Source organism: Dreissena polymorpha, chromosome 3 (genome assembly GCF_020536995.1).
Source record: "Dreissena polymorpha isolate Duluth1 chromosome 3, UMN_Dpol_1.0, whole genome shotgun sequence".
NCBI lineage: Eukaryota > Metazoa > Mollusca > Bivalvia > Myida > Dreissenidae > Dreissena > Dreissena polymorpha.
Genome location: NC_068357.1, coordinates 140,859,551 through 140,878,874, shown reverse-complemented (window position 1 = coordinate 140,878,874; position 19,324 = coordinate 140,859,551). Strand labels below are relative to the sequence as shown.

The 19,324-nt window shown below is 38.4% G+C and overlaps 1 protein-coding gene and 1 long non-coding RNA gene across 4 annotated transcripts in view; both read left to right on the top strand.

Annotated features, from left to right (window-relative positions):
- Positions 1 to 18,067, top strand: part of LOC127871697 (tRNA pseudouridine synthase Pus10-like) — a 37,961-nt gene extending 19,894 nt beyond the window's left edge. For all 3 annotated transcript variants that reach the window (XM_052414826.1, XM_052414827.1, XM_052414828.1), the window contains 5 exons: positions 3,850 to 3,967; positions 11,081 to 11,124; positions 11,781 to 11,879; positions 12,340 to 12,439; positions 16,537 to 18,067. In XM_052414826.1, coding sequence (XP_052270786.1) covers positions 3,850 to 3,967; positions 11,081 to 11,124; positions 11,781 to 11,879; positions 12,340 to 12,439; positions 16,537 to 16,614 — 439 coding nt within the window. In that variant the 3' untranslated portion in view covers positions 16,615 to 18,067. The remainder of the gene's footprint in view (positions 1 to 3,849; positions 3,968 to 11,080; positions 11,125 to 11,780; positions 11,880 to 12,339; positions 12,440 to 16,536) is intronic.
- LOC127871703 (uncharacterized) lies at positions 4,931 to 7,306 on the top strand. Its single transcript, XR_008045515.1, has 3 exons — positions 4,931 to 5,953; positions 6,464 to 6,601; positions 6,889 to 7,306. It is a non-coding gene; the product is annotated as an uncharacterized LOC127871703 (long non-coding RNA).
- Positions 18,068 to 19,324: the final 1,257 nt, after the last annotated feature.

Below are 19,324 nucleotides of genomic sequence, written 5' to 3'. Positions count from 1 at the left end.
CTAGGATGCTTGCCTCATAATTATACTGTATGATCCGTGCTCTGGGAATACTGGCCTTGATGCATGTGCATACAGTGGTTTCCCCTGGCCTTGATGCATGTTCGTACAGTGGTTTCCCCTGGCCTTGATGCATGTGCATACAGTGGTTTCCCAGGCCTTTATGCATGTGCATACAGTGGTTTCCCAGGCCTTGATGCATGTGCGTACAGTGGTTTCCCAGGCCTTGATGCATGTGCGTACAGTGGTTTCCCCTGGCCTTGATGCATGTGCGTACAGTGGTTTCCCCTGGCCTTGATGCATGTGCGTACAGTGGTTTCCCTGGCCTTGATGCATGTGCTTTCAGTGGTTTCCAAGGCCTTGATTCATGTGCGTACAGTGGTTTACCCTGGCCTTGATGCATGTGCGTACAGTGGTTTCCCAGGCCTTGATGCATGTGCGTACATTCGTTTCCCCTGGCCTTGATGCATGTGCGTACAGTGGTTTCCCCTGGCCTGGATGCATGTGCGTACACTGGTTTCCCCTGGCCTTGATGCATGTGCGTACAGTGGTTTTCCCTGGCCTTGATGCATGTGCGTACAGTGGTTTCCCCAGGCCTTGATGCATGTGCGTACAGTGGTTTCCCCTGGCCTTGATGCATGTGCGTACAGTGGTTTCCCCTGGCCTTGATGCATGTGCGTACAGTGGTTTCCCCTGGCCTTGATGCATGTGCGTACAGTGGTTTCCCAGGCCTTGATGCATGTGCGTACAGTAGTTTTCCAGGCCTTGATGCATTTGCGTACAGTGGTTTCCCAGGCCTTGATGCATGTGCGTACAGTGGTTTCCGCTGGCCTTGATGCATGTGTGTACAGTGGTTTCCCAGGCCTTGATGCTTTTGCGTACAGTGGTTTCCCCTGGCCTTGATGCATGTGCGTACAGTGGTTTCCCCAGGCCTTGATGCATGTGTGTACAGTGGTTTCCCCTGGCCTTGATGCATGTGCGTACAGTGGTTTCCCAGGCCTTGATGCATGTGCGTACAGTGGTTTCCCCTGGCCTTGATGCATGTGTGTACAGTGGTTTCCCCTGGCCTTGATGCAAATGCGTACAGTGGTTTCCCCTGGCCTTGATGCATGTGTGTACAGTGGTTTCCCCTGGCCTTGATGCATGTGCGTACAGTGGTTCCCCTGGCCTTGATGCATGTGCGTACAGTGGTTTCCCCTGGCCTTGATGCATGTGCGTACAGTGGTTTCCCCTGGCCTTGATGCATGTGCATACAGTGGTTTCCCAGGCCTTGATGCATGTGCGTACAGTGGTTTCCCCTGGCCTTGATGCATGTGCGTACAGTGGTTTCCCCTGGCCTTGATGCATGTGCGTACAGTGGTTTCCCCTGGCCTTGATGCATGTGCTTACAGTGGTTTCCCCTGGCTTTGATGCATGTGCGTACAGTGGTTTCCCCTGGCCTTGATGCATGTGCATGTGGGTACAGTGGTTTCCCCTGGCCTTGATGCATGTGCGTACAGTGGTTTCCCCTGGCCTTGATGCATGTGCGTACAGTGGTTTCCCCTGGCCTTGATGCATGTGCGTACAGTGGTGTCCCCTGGCCTTGATGCATGTGCGTACAGTGGTTTCCCCTGGCCTTGATGCATGTGCATGTGTGTACAGTGGTTTCCCCTGGCCTTGATGCATGTGTGTACAGTGGTTTCCCCTGGCCTTGATGCATGTGCGTACAGTGGTTTCCCCTGGCCTTGATGCATGTGCGTACAGTGGTTTCCCCTGGCCTTGATGCATGTGCATACAGTGGTTTCCCAGGCCTTGATGCATGTGCGTACAGTAGTTTCCCCTGGCCTAAATGCATGTGCGTACAGTGGTTTCCCCTGGCCTTGATGCATGTGCGTACAGTGGTTTCCCGTGGCCTTGGTGCATGTGCGTACAGTGGTTTCCCAGGCCTTGATGCATGTGCATACAGTGGTTTCCCAGATTAGCCTTGATGCATGTGCGTACAGTGGTTTCCCCTGGCCTTGATGCATGTGCGTACAGTGGTTTCCCCTGGCCTTGATGCATGTGCGTACAGTGGTTTCCCCTGGCCTTGATGCATGTGCGTACAGTGGTTTCCCAGGCCTTGATGTATGTGCGTACAGTGGTTTCCCAGGCCTTGATGCATGTGCGTACAGTGGTTTCCCCAGGCCTTGATGCATGTGCGTACAGTGGTTTCCCTGGCCTTGATGCATGTGCGTACAGTGGTTTCCCAGATTAGCCTTGATGCATGTGCGTACAGTGGTTTCCCAGGCCTTGATGCATGTGCGTACAGTGGTTTCCCAGGCCTTGATGCATGTGCGTACAGTGGTTTCCCTGGCCTTGATGCATGTGCGTACAGTGGTTTCCCAGGCCTTGATGCATGTGCGTACAGTGGTTTCCCCTGGCCTTGATGCATGTGCGTACAGTGGTTTCCCTGGCCTTGATGCATGTGCGTACAGTGGTTTCCCAGGCCTTGATGCATGTGCGTACAGTGGTTTCCCAGGCCTTGATGCATGTGCGTACAGTGGTTTCCCAGGCCTTGATGCATGTGCGTACAGTGGTTTCCCCTGGCCTTGATGCATGTGCGTACAGTGGTTTCCCAGATTAGCCTTGATGCATGTGCGTACAGTGGTTTCCCCTGGCCTTGATGCATGTGCGTACAGTGGTTTCCCCTGGCCTTGATGCATGTGCGTACAGTGGTTTCCCAGATTAGCCTTGATGCATGTGCATTCAGTGGTTTCCCCTGGCCTTGATGCATGTGCGTACAGTGGTTTCCCCTGGCCTTGATGCATGTGCGTACAGTGGTTTCCCAGGCCTTGATGCATGTGCATTCAGTGGTTTCCCAGATTAGCCTTGATGCATGTGCGTACAGTGGTTTCCCCTGGCCTTGATGCATGTGCGTACAGTGGTTTCCCCTGGCCTTGATGCATGTGCGTACAGTGGTTTCCCAGATTAGCCTTGATGCATGTGCGTACAGTGGTTTCCCAGATTAGCCTTGATGCATGTGCATTCAGTGGTTTCCCCTGGCCGTGATGCATGTGCGTACAGTGGTTTCCCAGATTAGCCTTGATGCATGTGCGTACAGTGGTTTCCCTGGCCTTGATGCATGTGCGTACAGTGGTTTCCCAGATTAGCCTTGATGCATGTGCGTACAGTGGTTTCCCCTGGCCTTGATGCATGTGCGTACAGTGGTTTCCCCTGGCCTTGATGCATGTGCGTACAGTGGTTTCCCTGGCCTTGATGCATGTGCGTACAATGGTTTCCCAGATTAGCCTTGATGCATGTGCGTACAGTGGTTTCCCCTGGCCTTGATGCATGTGCGTACAGTGGTTTCCCCTGGCCTTGATGCATGTGCATTCAGTGGTTTCCCAGATTAGCCTTGATGCATGTGCGTACAGTGGTTTCCCCTGGCCTTGATGCATGTGCGTACAGTGGTTTCCCCTGGCCTTGATGCATGTGCGTACAGTGGTTTCCCCTGGCCTTGATGCATGTGCGTACAATGGTTTCCCAGATTAGCCTTGATGCATGTGCATTCAGTGGTTTCCTAGATTAGCCTTTGCAGTCAGCACAGGCTAATCACTGACGGCACTTTCTGTCTATTAAAACTGGAAAGAAGATACTACCTTTAAGCATACAATGCCATAAAAGTGGACTGCCTAGGCTTATCTGGGACAACATTTGGGCCTGCTCTGTGAAAATGGGGTTTAATGCATGTGTTTAAAGTGTCGTCCCAGATTAGCCTGTGAAGTTCTGGGACGACACTTTACGCACATGCATTAAACCCCATTTTCACAGAGCATGGCTCATTTTATGCTTTAAGCCCAGTTTTCCTAGAGCTAAGCTCATATACTTTCTTAGGGAAGAGACGGACATTTTGAAGCAGGGTGAGATAGACAAGGTGAAGCTGTATCGAGCACTCTGTTGGACCAACCAGCCAATCAGTGACCAGCAGCTTGACCAGCTCTCTATTTTAAAGGTAATAATCTGTTGCAGTTTAACCCCTGAAACTCACAAATTGTAATAAATTATCTCATTATACAGAAGTATCTCTACACAAATTGATTAATTGAAGTGTAATTGATTCCAAAAATTAATGTACCAGTACAGCCTTTATTATGTTTCAAAATAACGCTTCTGGCGAAGAAAAAATACTATGCAAAGTGGTGGCATTTTTTGGGGTTCTTTCATCGGTAAAGTTTGGTCTTTTACCCCTTTACTACTTAGATACTGTGAAACCATTTATTTTCGACAGCACAAAATTTCGTCATTTTTATAATAATGACGATTTCGTCAGCACATAAATTCGCCGATTTCTGATTTTGAATTTAAAAAAAATGCGTCAGTCGCTATCCGATTTGTGTGTAATACATATTCGCGATCAATCGCAGTTGCGAAAAATTGTGGTACGAATGCGGGAACACACTTGAGAATCACTGCAGGAGGTGGGGCCTGTTTGTCACATGCCAATTAACTAGTCTTTTGTTATCAAGGGACAGTAATGGACCCTTTTAATGTATGCCATTCACACGTTTATTGTTATGATTAGCGGACATGTGGGATCGAATAACCGCTAACGAGTGTTTGTAACAACGAAGCCAATTGCCAATTAGTCTTAAAGCTGGACTGATTTAAAAAAAAAAATGTCCATGTTGTGTTGATGAAACAATGTTGTTTCCTGTATTTTTGCTCTCTAAATAAAATGAAGTATTTTTTGCAAGCAAATCAAACTAGTCACTTTTGTTTATATTCTTGGGTATGTGTTCTAGTTGGTATGACTTTTATTAAAATGCTGTCAATACCATTTTAAAACTATTTGTGTTATACGAAAGAGGTTCCAGTTTGTTAAGTGTTTTTTTTTCAAATAAAATGCTTTTTTATTCTGATATCAACATTAAAATTATAAACTCTATGTGTGTGTTTGTTCTTAAAAAGTAAACTACCGGTATATAAATCAATAACGTCAATAATTTAAAAATAAATAAATTGATACATATAAAATAGTAATAAGTGTGGTTAAACGCAAACAATCAAACAACAAACAGCAATAAAATTTTCTTTATTAATTTGTGATAAATAAGCATGTTGATCACACATCGTCATCTTTTCATTTGGTTTATTGTCTTTCATCGGCATTCGCTGCGTGATGGCTAATATGCAACACCCCTGAAAACACAACGCACCTAATGGGTAATAAAGTTATAAACAATTAGCGCTAATTCATTACCGTTCTACATAAACGAAGTAAACGCATTCGATACAGCTGTACTGCACACGCGTTTTAAAGAAGTGTAACGTGTCAGTTAAGAACCTTGTGTAATATACATCCCTTTGTGTCAAAACCGGATTAATATTGATTACGAAACAGCAGTAAATGTGTGCATGGATTATGTTGGAATTTAATGCCTCATGTCTACGGTAAAGTTTTAAAATATTGTTCAACTTAGTGTTTGTTTTTGTTCAAACATAGAGCATGATTGTTCGTTAGGATCTTAAATTCGCCGATCGGTTGACTGACGAAATTTATGAACATTAATGCCTGACGATTAATAATGGTTTCACAGTACGTATTTTGAGGCATGTGTAGTCCCATAGAAAGTTGAATTTAATTAAATACCTTTCTTACTAAATTCAAGTTTTAAAGGATTCAATATCAACCCTTAGATACTGATAAGCAGCAAAAAGCATAAAACCTGAACAGACTGCGAGTGACTTGCAGGCTGTTCTGGTTTTATGCTGGTTGCAAAAGCCATTTTCTCTTTGCTTCTTATGGGGGAAAGGGTTAATAAACTTCTTGAATATTATTGAACCATTCTCCCTCAAATACAAGCCGTTGACAATCATGTCTTAATGTATAATGCATTTTTGTATTATGGGAAATATTCAATGTGCGGGAACAAAAACTGTCACGTGACCACAAATGCGAACGACCATGGCTATTTTATGGACAAAACTTCAATCGAGGGTATGTTTTCTTATATTTTCTCCATTTTACAGAATACATGTTACAATGCCTTGGTGCACCGTACACAGTGCGAATTGTACTTTTCATTGATGTATTGCTCATATTTTTAGGCATAATACTTTTTGAGAACATTCAAAGACAAATATAGAATTCGATGATGTAGACGACCACACATCTTGTTTCTGTGTGCGTTTCTCTTTTAAAAGACAATGTTGTCAATGTTGAACTATACGAAACAGACCAACAGAACAGCTTCGAAATCTAAATGGTTTTAAAAAGGCTATTAACAGTGTCTATAGTATAATTATAAGGGGAAAAATAAATGTGCGAACGACCACTATTGAAAAACATTTGTGAACGACCACACTTGAAATACATGTATAAATGTATGCAAACGACCACACTTAATTATTAAACACGCGTTTTGTTTAGTACCTTTGTACACTTTAGTATAATTTAGTATATAGTCATAGAATATCCATGCATATAACAATATATTTTTTATTATAGACCATTTATATGCTGTACGGGACGATCGCATAAATATCATCTGCTGGAGAAGTCCAATGATTTACCATCAGAGTGTGACCAGAACTGTGCGGCATGTGTATCTAGATCCAGAGCAGTCGTTACTTATATTACGATCAAGTAAGTTAGTTGGCCTAAGTGTAGGCTATGAAAACAAACTTCGTTTTGTTTATCCCGCTAGTACATGTCTGCTCAATTCCGATCGTTATGACAAAACAAATATCAAACGGAAACCACGTTGATTGTTTAACTTTGAAATAGATTAGAAATGTTTTAACTTTGAACATTTTTAAGTTACAAATACTTAAATACGAACTATATAAAATTGTTTCAATATATTTTATCATACTATTTGCGCTAACTGATGTTTACAATAATAAAGCTCAATATGGTATATAATCTTACAGGGACCATTTCTTTGATCATGAAAAGGGAGTAAGAAGAAAGGTGGGACCGTAGATACGGACAGAAACTCTACAAAAAGGGGCCCTTGGTGTTAGATTGGAAAAAGCTAGAAGAAATGAATCCAAAATGCTGGTTACTTCTAAAATGGGCTGAACAGACGTCATCAAACTTTCATTGTGTTATGTGTACTATATTGGAACAGCAAAACGGTGAATTCGAATGTAAATTATATAGATTATATACCAGTTAATGACATATTTATTTAAAGGTTAATACTTTTACGAACATATACCAACTGAATGTGCATTTTATTTCTACATATTGTGTACGTATCCCATGCGTCAGTGGCGTCTGGGATACGCAACTTATTGTTTAACATGTTATAAGTGTTAATATATGCATATTAAATTTCATAAATGAGGTGGAAGTCTTATGAAATATGCAGTTATTTGCAATGGTGTTGAATGGTGAAACAAGTGAAAATTGAGATTTGTATCCTTTCAATCACAAAACTGTAAATTTATTTTATTTACCACAAACATTTTTCAGATGAACAATTTATGATAAAAATAATCAAAGACAAAGATCACAGTGCGGATATTTGCAAACATAAAACTGTCAGTTGAAAATGTATATGTATGTTTTCCTGAACACATTATCACAGAACATAAAAAATAGCACTGGGTGTAAATAGTCATAAATCATCACATTAATGACTTCGCCATATGGAACATCAAGTATGCATTAATATAATACAAAAGCAAAAGCAAACCATCAATCAAATTGTGTTGAAACTTTTGGCTAGAAAAGTTTATATTATATCTGTATTATTCAGGTTTTTATGTCCCCCACTATAGTAGTGGGGGACATATTGTTTTTGCCCTGTCTGTTGGTCTGTTTGCGCCAACTTTAACATTTTGCAATAACTTTTGCTATATTGAAGATAGCAACTTCATATTTGGCATGCATGTGTATCTCATGAAGCTGCACATTTTGAGTGGTGAAAGGTCAAGGTCATCCTTCAAGGTCAGAGGTCAAATATATGTGGCCAAAATCGCTCATTTTATGAATACTTTTGCAATATTGAAGATAGCAACTTGATATTTGGCATGCATGTGTATCTCATGGAGCTGCACATTTTGAGTGTTGAAAGGTCAAGGTCATCCTTCAAGGTCAGAGGTCAAATATATGTGGCCCAAATCGCTCACTATAGTAGTGGGGGACATATTGTTTTTGCCCTGTCTGTTGGTCTGTTGGTCTGTCTGTTGGTCTGTTTGCACCAACTTTAACATTTTGCAATAACTTTTGCTATATTGAAGATAATAACTTCATATTTGGCATGCATTTGTATCTCATGAAGCTGCACATTTTGAGTGGTGAAAGGTCAAGGTTAAGGTCATCCTTCAAGGTCAGAGGTCAAATATATGTGGCCAAAATCGCTCATTTTATGAATACTTTTGCAATATTGAAGATAGCAACTTGATATTTGGCATGCATGTGCATCTCATGGAGCTGCACATTTTGAGTGTTGAAAGGTCAAGGTCATCCTTCAAGGTCAGAGGTCAAATATATGTGGCCCAAATCGCTTATTTTATAAATTCTTTTGCAATATTGAAGATAGCAACTTGATATTTGGCATGCATGTGCATCTCATGGAGCTGCACATTTTGAGTGGTGAAAGGTCAAGGTCATCCTTCAAGGTCAGAGGTCAAATATATGTGGCCCAAATCGCTTATGTAATGAATACTTTTGCAATATTGAAGATAGCAACTTGATATTTGGCATGCATGTGTATCTCATGGAGCTGCACATTTTGAGTGGTGAAAGGTCAAGGTCAAGGTCATCCTTCACAAGGTCAAGGTCATCCTTCAAGGTCAAACATCATCTAGGGGGACATTGTGTTTCACAAACACATCTTGTTGTATCATGTGACTCATTTCTACTTCAAATGAGCATAACAAATTGTATAAACTATTTTAATGAATCTACAACATTGTTATCGTTAACGCATTAACAATATTAACAAACGAAACATTAACTAAAGAACAAGGTTTTTATAAATGATTTATCACAAGCACCAATTGATAACAAATACTATGGCACTAGAAAAAAACAATCGTAAATGAAGATGAAAAATACCCCCGAAATGGCTCCTTTCAAGCAGGTGTTGATGCCAAAATTGTGTTCCGTCTACACATTGATCACACACAATAATTAGGTGTTAGACGTAGATATTCGAATTAGTCGCCTAGTTTCATGGAGCAATACTCTACTCATTGATCACACACAATGATTAGGTGTTAGACGTAGATATTCTAATTAGTCGCCTAGTTTCATGGAGCAATACTCTACTCATTGATCACACACAATGATTAGTTGTTAGACGTAGATATTCTAATTAGTCGCCTAGTTTCATGGAGCAATACTCTACTCATTGATCACACACAATGATTAGGTGTTAGACGTAGATATTCGAATTAGTCGCCTAGTTTCATGGAGCAATACTCTGAATAAATGGACATATCGACGGTTACCCCCTCTATAAATACATGTATAAAATACAATGATTGTAAGGTATATACCACAAAAAGCAATACTATGTTGATGGAATAGTTAAGAAATACAACAGCTAAAATATTGTTAAACCAACACGTCCTCTGTCTGATTATAACTCGCGCTTATGGAATCCGATTGCATCACATCAAAGTATACAACAAGAATATTTACAAGTCCGGTATCTACAGTGCGCTTGGAGGTATTGCAGTGTACATTATATTACTATAAGCTTCTACAATGTTGCCGTAGTCGCTAAAATACCCCATGGACAACTTTGTATAATGATTGAAATATGTATGCTACTAAGGGACTATCAACAAGAGATCTACGTTTTGAGCAATAATTCTAATATTTTTTAAAACTGTATAAGCTGCCAAGTCACTATTAAATAGTGTTGCATCCACAAAAATAACGTCTTGCACTTCTACAATTTGTCTGCCCATTTTCCCCCTGCATGTGCTTCTGCATGTCAGTATTTGTAGGAAATGGCTTACTGCACTTGATACTCACAAATGCCTTCTCTTCGCCATGTATATGACATCTAAAATTATAATTATCATTACCATTTAATAGCATTCAGTTATAAACGAACATTCTCAATTTTCATTACTACAAGCTGCTAATTAAGCTCATGTTGATCCCATTACAAACATTAGCAAGTAAGACTTTTGGCATGTGACATGGTATACTAGTTATTAAAAAGAAGAACTTAAAAGCATATTTTTGTATTAATTAAACTTTCTGACAAACATCATGCAATATATGATTTACAAAATGATTGCACCTGTGCCTGTTCAGATTCTCCTTGCTGAAGTACACGTACTCGCATCAGGTATATCCCTTCCAAGTCCCACTGTGACTCATTTCATGCTGGCGCAGAGTCGACTTGCTTTTAAGAACGTTGTTACAATAGTGGCATATCTGTGGGTTTGCGTGATCCATCTGCAATATACATTTCATAGAATGCATACAGGTGTCAAGTATACAGTGTGTGGTCGTTCGCCTATAAATTGAGTGTGGTTGTTCGCCAATTTCAAAACAAATGTCGTCGGTTGTTCTAAATAATAAAACAATAATATTGAGACTTATATTTGGTAGTATTTGAAATATGCATACTGACAGTAATAAAACCTTCAGTTTTAATCGCTTTAACAACAAACACAGATATTTATAAAAATGTGTGGTCGATTGCATCGTCGAGTCCGATATTTGTCTTTGAATGTTCTCAAGAAGTATTATACCTAAAAATATGAGTAATACATCAATGAAAAGTAGAATTCGCACTGCGTACGGTGTGCCAAGACATTATAACATGTGTTCTGCTAAAACGGAGAAAATATAAGAAAACATACCTTCGATTAGCGTTTTGTCCGCAAAATAGCCGTGGTCGTTCGCATTTGTGGTCACGTGACAGTTTTTGTTCCTGCACATTGATATTGCAAATTATAACTTTTTTTAAATGTTGAACTTTTGTATTTACTGCCCATGAAATCAAAGGATCTGTGAATGAATGACACATCTGATGGTGTAAGCCACTTAAGTTATTCTTAATATGCCATTTATATGACACAAGGTAAATGTTTTGTACAGGTTAAATATAACAAGTAATACAATTATGTTCAACCTTTAAATTTACAGGACTTGAAGATCTTCCAGAAAACACCTGTGAGAGTACTTCATAGGTATGTAGGGGAAAAAACATGTGAACTTAGTACATGTGAATCAGTTTACCCAGGAAGTGTAAATAGCTACACTGTCAGCAATGAGATGATGGATTAAGAATGAAAACTGCAAAAAATGTATACTAACAGTAAATTCCTAGTGTCCAAGCTTTTAAAGCATCTCACTTAAATTGTATGTGCATGAGAGCCGTGCAGCATCAATTATCTAAACAAGCTTGACTTTCGGACCAATAACTACAGTCAATCTTGAGCTTGTTCTTAGTATGATTCTTTAATATGGGCCTTACTCTGTGGATAGGGGGTTAAATGAGTGTAGTCTGCACAGGCTAATCAGGGATGCCACTTTCAGCTTTAATGATATTTTTCTTTTAAAGAAAGTCTCTTCTTTGCAAATATCCAGTTAAGGCGGAAAGTGTCTTCCCTGATTAGCCTGTGTGGACTGCACAGGCTAATCTGGGACGACACTTTACACACATGCATAAAACCCTCTTTTCATAGAGCATGTCTTATATTAATATTAAAATGAAACTTGAATTATTTAAAGCATTCTTATTGTTCAGTATTAAAAGTTCAGACTTAGTTAAAGAGTGAAATCCTTGGCAGTAAGCATTATTATCTTGAATATGAAGTTATTTATCCTATATAACATGTTTTAGGCGTCCACTAGCTACTCGTGACAAGTTGATCCACAGCATGGAGGCTACCAGAGTGGATGACCTTCATTTTAACCTTGACCTCTCCACCCAGGCTGGAACGTATCTTTTCAAATTGTGGACAATTTACTTTCCTTGACTTTTGTTATCTTTGGGGTAATTCTTTAAATGGAAGGTTGTGATATTAATGCAACCGAACAAATAGACTGATATTGAAACAAGCACCTTTAAAAGCATGTTTGCATTATCACTTCATATTGCTTCAAAGGTCAGTTACAAATCAGGATTTTTTTTTAGAATTACTAAATAATTTTCTATAAATGTTTATGTATTAATATTATAGTAGTTGTTTATGTCTACATCAATTCCGTATCATCAACAAAATTGTAAAGTGAAATGTGATTTTGTAGAAACGCTGTAATTTATGTAAGTCATATCCATGTAACTGTTGTCAACATTTGATGAAAAACTCCCTTCATTATTTATGTTTTTTTGTGTTTGGTAGTAGGTTCATGTGAAGGATCAAACTCATGAGGTCATTATTTCCTTGACTTTTTCTTAGCTACATCAAGGAATTTGTCCATGGTGACCTTGGACGCACTCGACCCAACCTGTCCTCTATCCTCGGGACTGACTGTGATATTCTGGAGCTGGATGTCATGGTAACGGGAAAGCTTAGAAAATCTTTATATTTGCAGTGATTGTAAAGCCAGGCTAGCTCAGTTGGTAGAGCAATGGACTACAAATCCCTGGATCTTGGTTTGGTCCCTTGTCTGGCCACATAACTTGTGTGATGGGTCATTTAACCCTTGCCCCCATAAGAAGAAACGTGAAAATGGCTTTTGAAATCATCATAAAACCAGTACAGCCTGAGAGTAGCATGCAGTCTATTTTGTTTTATGCTGTTTGCTGCTCATCAGAAGCTAAGGGTTAGAAATGAAGCTTTTAAAACTTGAATTTAGTAAGAAAGGTATTTTAAGTTCCCTACCGGTTTCACCGGAGGGGACTTATGGTTTGCACTCTGTCTGTCTGTCAGTCTGTCTGTCACACTTTTCTGGATCCTGCGATAACTTTAAAAAGTTCTTAATATTTTTTCATGAAACTTGGAACATGGATAGATGGCAATATGGACATTATGCACGTCATTTTATTTTGTTCCTACGTCAAAAATTCTGTTTGCTATGGCAACAAATAGACTAGAAATACTGCTGAAAATGGTGTTTTTTTCTGGATCCTGCGATAACTTTAAAAGTTCTTAATATTTGTTCATGAAACTTGGAACATGAATAGATGGCAATATGGACATTATGCATGTCATTTCATTTTGTTCCTACGTAAAAAATTCTGGTTGCTATGGCAACAAAAAATAATAATATTCTGACAATGGTGGAATTTCTGACAATAGTGGAGTCGGTAGGGGACTTTTATTGCTTGGCAATAGTCTTGTATAATGCAACTTTCTATGGGACTACAAATGTATCATAATACGTATCTAAGTGGTAAAGGGTTAATCATTTCTATGGCCTTTCAATCCTACGCCTAATTCAAGTAGGGCACTTGTAAGTTACTGGAATAAGTGTTGTGCACTTGGCACTGGTAAACCAGCATACCCAGAAAAAGTGTGAGTTGGTTAACTGGCTGTTAAAAAGGCACTTCCTTGTTTTTTTATGGCAATTTCGGGGCCGATATTCGGCCCCACTCCCCTCAAAAAAGAGTATATATTTTCCCCTCATTTTGTAGAAAAAATCCCCCCCAGAAGATTTAAAAAAAAAAAAAAAAATTTTTTTTTTTTTTTTAGAAAGAACTGTCTTATGATAAATATTCTCAAATTTATTTCATAAACATCTAACAAAGTATATAACTATAATTAATATGATTTTGAATTATTATAAAGAGTTATATTAAATAAGTTTTTCCCAAATCAGTGGACTTTTCACATGAATTGCATTTTTTTCCCAAAATGGCAAGGGAAAGGCCTGATGTATCTATATTGTGTCAATATTTGTTGATAAAAACATTCCAATTTGGTCCATTTTATTGATACAAAATGCTCAAATTTGCCATTTTTTCGATTTAATAAATCCCAATCAGACTCAAAATGGCTAGGAAAACTAAGACAGTGCATGAAGGCTGAATTGTCTGAAACTAATGTTGAAAAAATCATTGATATATATTTTTTTTAAAGGACAAAGACTTTAAGCTGTGAATATTACATTCATGCATACATGTGTATTCATATAATAAATATCATTACATATAAAAGAGTAAATTTTTTATTTTCCCCTTTTCCTAAAAAACGACGCATTTTTCCCCTTTGGACGGGCCCCGCCACCATTCCCCTATAGGTGAAAAAAACACTGGGGGTTAACATATATATCTGAAATGTAGAAAGTAACAAGAGATGTGTTTGTCAGAAACACAATGCCCCCTATAGGGGCTGCTTTGAAGCCATATATTTGACCTTTGACCTTGAAGGATGACCTTGAGCTTGACCTTTCACCACTCAAAATGTGCAGCTTCATGAGATACACATGCATGCCAAATATCAAGTTGCTATCTTCAATAATGCAAAAGTTATTGCAAAACTTTAACTAAGGTTAAAGTTCTGGGACACACACAATGAATGAATGAATGGCAGACAGGCAAAAAACAATATGCCCCCAATCTTTCGATCAGGGGGCATAAAAACTTTAAAAAATAAATAAAATAAATATCTTAAAAAGAAGTCCTAGAGGGTTATATAATAGATAATATTATATGTGTAACATCATATGGCTGTGCTCTACCAAGTTTGTTCAAATTATGTTGCTTTGGTTGATATTAGCCCTACTTTGGGGTACTTTTTATGCCCCCGAAGGAGGGCATTTAGTGATAGGACTTTCCGTCCATCCGTCTGTCCGTCCGTCAGTCACACTTCGGTCAACATTGGCCCCACCTTAGGGGTAATTTGTTTTCATTGATTTTATATTGTGAATAACAAACAAAAATACCAAATGTGTAATATTAAGCATGTTACATAGTATTTTGGTGGTCTACCATGTCGGTTCAAATCATGCCAGTGTGGTCATAATGGGATCCGCCCACTTATGACTTGTTTATGTACATTGACAAAATTTCACAAAATTCTTCCTAGCTATTAAGCTGAGATATTTGATACTGAGCAACATGCAGTGGTCTTGTACACACTTTGTTCGATTTATTCCCATAGAGTCAAAACTGGGTACAACCCAGGGTAAGCATGGCATGTAAATACTTAAAAAGTGACATTAAAATCTTACCCTCTCCAACCACTAGGCCAAGGGGTTTCAGTATTTAATAAGATCATATGTTTAGATGTCTTCAACCAAATGTATATGCCTAAGTGTAACAAATTGGCCCGAAGTTTATCAGGAGAAATGAAAGTCATGTTGTGAGTTTGTCGGCATTAAATTTAAAAATGAGTGCCTAACTACCAGAGATTAATTTAGGTCCATGTCCTGCATCTCTGACGCATCAAAATCGGAAAAAACGCATTTAAATAAGTATGTGGACACATACAAAATCTAGTGACGTTGGGCTGTTTTCCATGTTTTATAACTCTCAAATGAGCATAATACTATTTGTAATCCAAAACACACTTTTTATCCCTTTACGGCGGACGGATATAGAATTGGGCTTGTCCATCTGTTAGTCTGTCCAACCGTCCGTCTGTCACAAAACTTTATAGGGATATATCTCAGAAACTGTATAAGATATCAATATGAAACTTCATAGGTGTATTATAGGTAACCCTACACTTAATGATTATACTGTTTATCAAGGGATTAGCACCGATCCATAAACAAAGTTTATTTGGCAAAGGATATCAATTTAACAAATTTGCTTTTAAATTTTAATGGTAACGCGATGTTACCAAATTCAAGCGTCAAATTAATAGTCGTCATGCATTTTGTAATGATCCTTTGTCTCGATGTAAGCGCGGCAACACGTGTACAATGTCACGTCATAAGCATGGAAAGCGTGGGTGTATTGGTTTCATATTTATGAGAAACTTAAAGTTAAAATATTCACTATGTTCCTCTATTGATTTCGATTGTTAAATATGGTGTAAAAATTAAAGACGAAACTCCTTATTTGAATGTCCATCATACATAGTAAACATAGGCTAAGATTGCAATCACAATATGGATTAAGATGAGCGATTCAGGTCAATCACAATCCTCTTGTTATCTCCTGCCAAAGGCGGAGGGATATAGAATTGGTTTTGTCCATCTGTCAGTCAGTCATTCCGTCAGTCCATGTGTCACAAAACTTTGCATGGCTAGATCTCAGAAACTATACAAAACTTTAACATGAAACTTCATGGGTGTATTGATATCAATGAGGAGAAGTGCCATGCACAAGAACCATAACCCTACAATTTCTTAATTAAGAGTTATTGCTCTTTGTTGTTTGTATTGTGTAACTTCAGGGCCACATCTCTGATACGCTCCAAGATTTCAATGTGAAACTGCATTTGGTGTATGGAGAGGAGAATTGCAATGCATAAAAACAATTACCCTACACTTAAATATTTCGATTATATTATACAATATATCAAGGGATTTGCGCCGATCCATAAACAAACTTTATTTGGCTGGGGATATCAATTCAATGAATTTGCTTGTTAAATTAGTTATGAATACTGTTTACTTAAACTTTGTTTCCATTTATTTTATGATAATTTAAAATATTTTTAATAAAACATATTTTATTAAGTTTTTTGTTGTTGTCTTTGTAGGCTGTGGAACTGGATTGGCCTAAGAAGATACCTGTGGAATCCGTTAGTCTTAGACCAGATGAACCAACAACAGAATGATTAAACTCATAACCTGTATTTTTCATAACAAACAGCATGCAATACTATGCTGACAAGGATATGAACAACCATCAGCAGAAATATAAAAGCTCATCATCAAAACCCCCTCTTTATATTCCATTCACTGCACTGTAGCCTGCGAGAGAAATAACTATCAGAATACCATTGAAATGAAATTGATAACCTGTGCATTGACTTATGTGTGTAATTACAGGAAACATTTAAACTCTGATCAATTGAAGTATTGAAATGTATTTTAGAAGCACTGGATAATATAGAATAAAAAAAGATTGCATTACCTATATGCAATTCTTATTTCCCCATGATTTGATTGGTTGAATTTCCAAGCCATCTTGGACAGAGAATCAATGAAATGCCAGATAAGTTTTCAGTGACAAAGTTTGGTGGCCATTTTCCCTACAAAGAAATAAACTGGGTGCAGAATCACTAGGGTTTCCCGGGTTTTACACACGGGCTGGGCAGAATGTAAACACACTGTTAAGAACTTTATTTTTGCAAATATATCATGTTATTGAAATACATTTCCAAAAATCTTCAGTGCATAGATGACAGTTTTCCTTGCAGTTTGTGCTGATATCTTAAGATATAAGAATAAATCCTAGAATATGCCTTAAATCATTGACAAAATTTCGTTTCGCGTAAATCATAACAGTGTACAATAAATGCAGTAGATACCGATTTTTATGCTGCCGGATCGAATGATCGGGGTATATTGTTTTTGGCCTGTCTGTCATTCCGTCTGTCATTCTGTCCCAAAACTTTAACCTTGGTCAGAACTTTTGCAATATTGAAGATAGCAAATTAATATTTGGCATGCATGTGTATCTCATGGAGCTGCACATTTTGAGCGGTGAAAGGTCACGGTCATCCTTCAAGGTCAATGGTCAAATATATGGCTTCAAAGCGGCGCAGTGGGCGGCATTATGTTTCACAAACACAGCATTTGTTTTAACAAGAACTTGGGATTACTAAATAAAGTAATTCCGATGTATTTCACATTTCCATAAGCAAAATTAAAATTTGTCTTTTGTGAACAAGTTGAAACTCTTAAGAAAAATAATTTAAAAAAGTTATTTGACATAAAGCACCACTTACCGTCGTATACATCCATAAAAGTTAAAAAGGAGAACCCTACAAATTCACGCGATTCTGCACCCTGGTAAAGCATATTGGAGAAAACATGGGTATCAAGGCAGTATCAAAACTATGTCTTGTAAATTCGATGATATTCAACATGTTCTAATGTCCTTCAAAGGATTTTGCATGAAAGTTTTATTGTTTGCTGGCAGCTGATGACCAATTTACCAACTGTAAGAATTATGATTGAATGTGTTCATCTTTATGTTTGTCAGGAACCAAATATGAATGGATACATGTGAAATCTTGTTAAAAATATCTTATTATTTTGATGAAAAAAATACTGTCAAATTTATGCATGTGTCTGTGTGTGTTTCGATTCCTGTGCTCTGCATACAACTGAAATAAAATCAAGGCTTTTTATAATGATATGCTATCAAACAAGAAGTTCTGAGGTCAACATCAATAACTTATATTTCATATATAAGTATACATTATGATTTGGACTTTCTGACTTAACGTATACAGACTAACAATATTTGTTGGTACAATAGTACAAATAGTCAATGCTTTGCAAACATGCTAGTTGATGATAAGCCTTTGGACTCTTGTGGCAATATGCTTGTTGTCCCCTACTGGTGAAACCGGAGGGGACTTATGGTTTGCACTCCGTGTGTCAGTCTGTCTGTCAGTCCGTCACACTTTTCTTCATTCTGAGCTACAATGATCTGACCAACAGTAATGGACCTATCTAACCAACTCTTCGCTAATTCCACATGTGTCTCTGTTTATTTTGCCCATCTTTGGTTACCTTAACATTAATAATTTCTTCTACTGCTTTTATTGTGAAATCATTAGAATGATCAGTATCCGTTTGCTTTTCCAAAATTGTTTTTTCCAAGTACAGTTTGATGTGACATTAACCCTTACAGTGCTGGAACCGAATTTTGAAGGCCTTTGCAAACAGTTTGGATCCAGATGAGACGCCACATAACGTGGCGTCTCATCTGGATCCAAACTGTTTGCTATTCTGATAGTATTCTTTGAAAAAAATCGAAGAAAATGCTAATTTTAGAAATTCAGCAGACGACATTTTAGCAGATGACAAATTTCCCAGCATGCAAAGGGTTAAAATATCCTCCAGTTAAACAGTCAGTACAAGCACAACTTGTTTTGAGCACCCATACAGTGTAACCAGATTCTGCCCCAAGTACAGCATGTAGCTTCATGGGACCTTTCGCAAGTCTCCACATCCCCTTCTGTCATTAATTCGTAATTAATTGCAATGTCATGGGTTTAAGCAGAGCACACCACCTTTCGCAAGTCTCCACATCCCCTTCTGTCATTAATTCGTAATTAATTGCAATGTCATGGGTTTAAGCAGAGCACACCAGACACAAAAATAGTGTGTCTCAGATCAGAACTAATGCTTGTTTCATGGCATTATCAGCATTGAGCTTTATGGTTCCCAAATTGCTATAGCCTGAGCCTTTGTCATGACCACATTCAAAGTACACTGTAACTCCAATTTAAAGCTGATGACGGGGTCCAAGCCACAAGACAGTGTTATAAACGGATTTGCGTTATAAGTTCTGAGCATTCATTCATTATT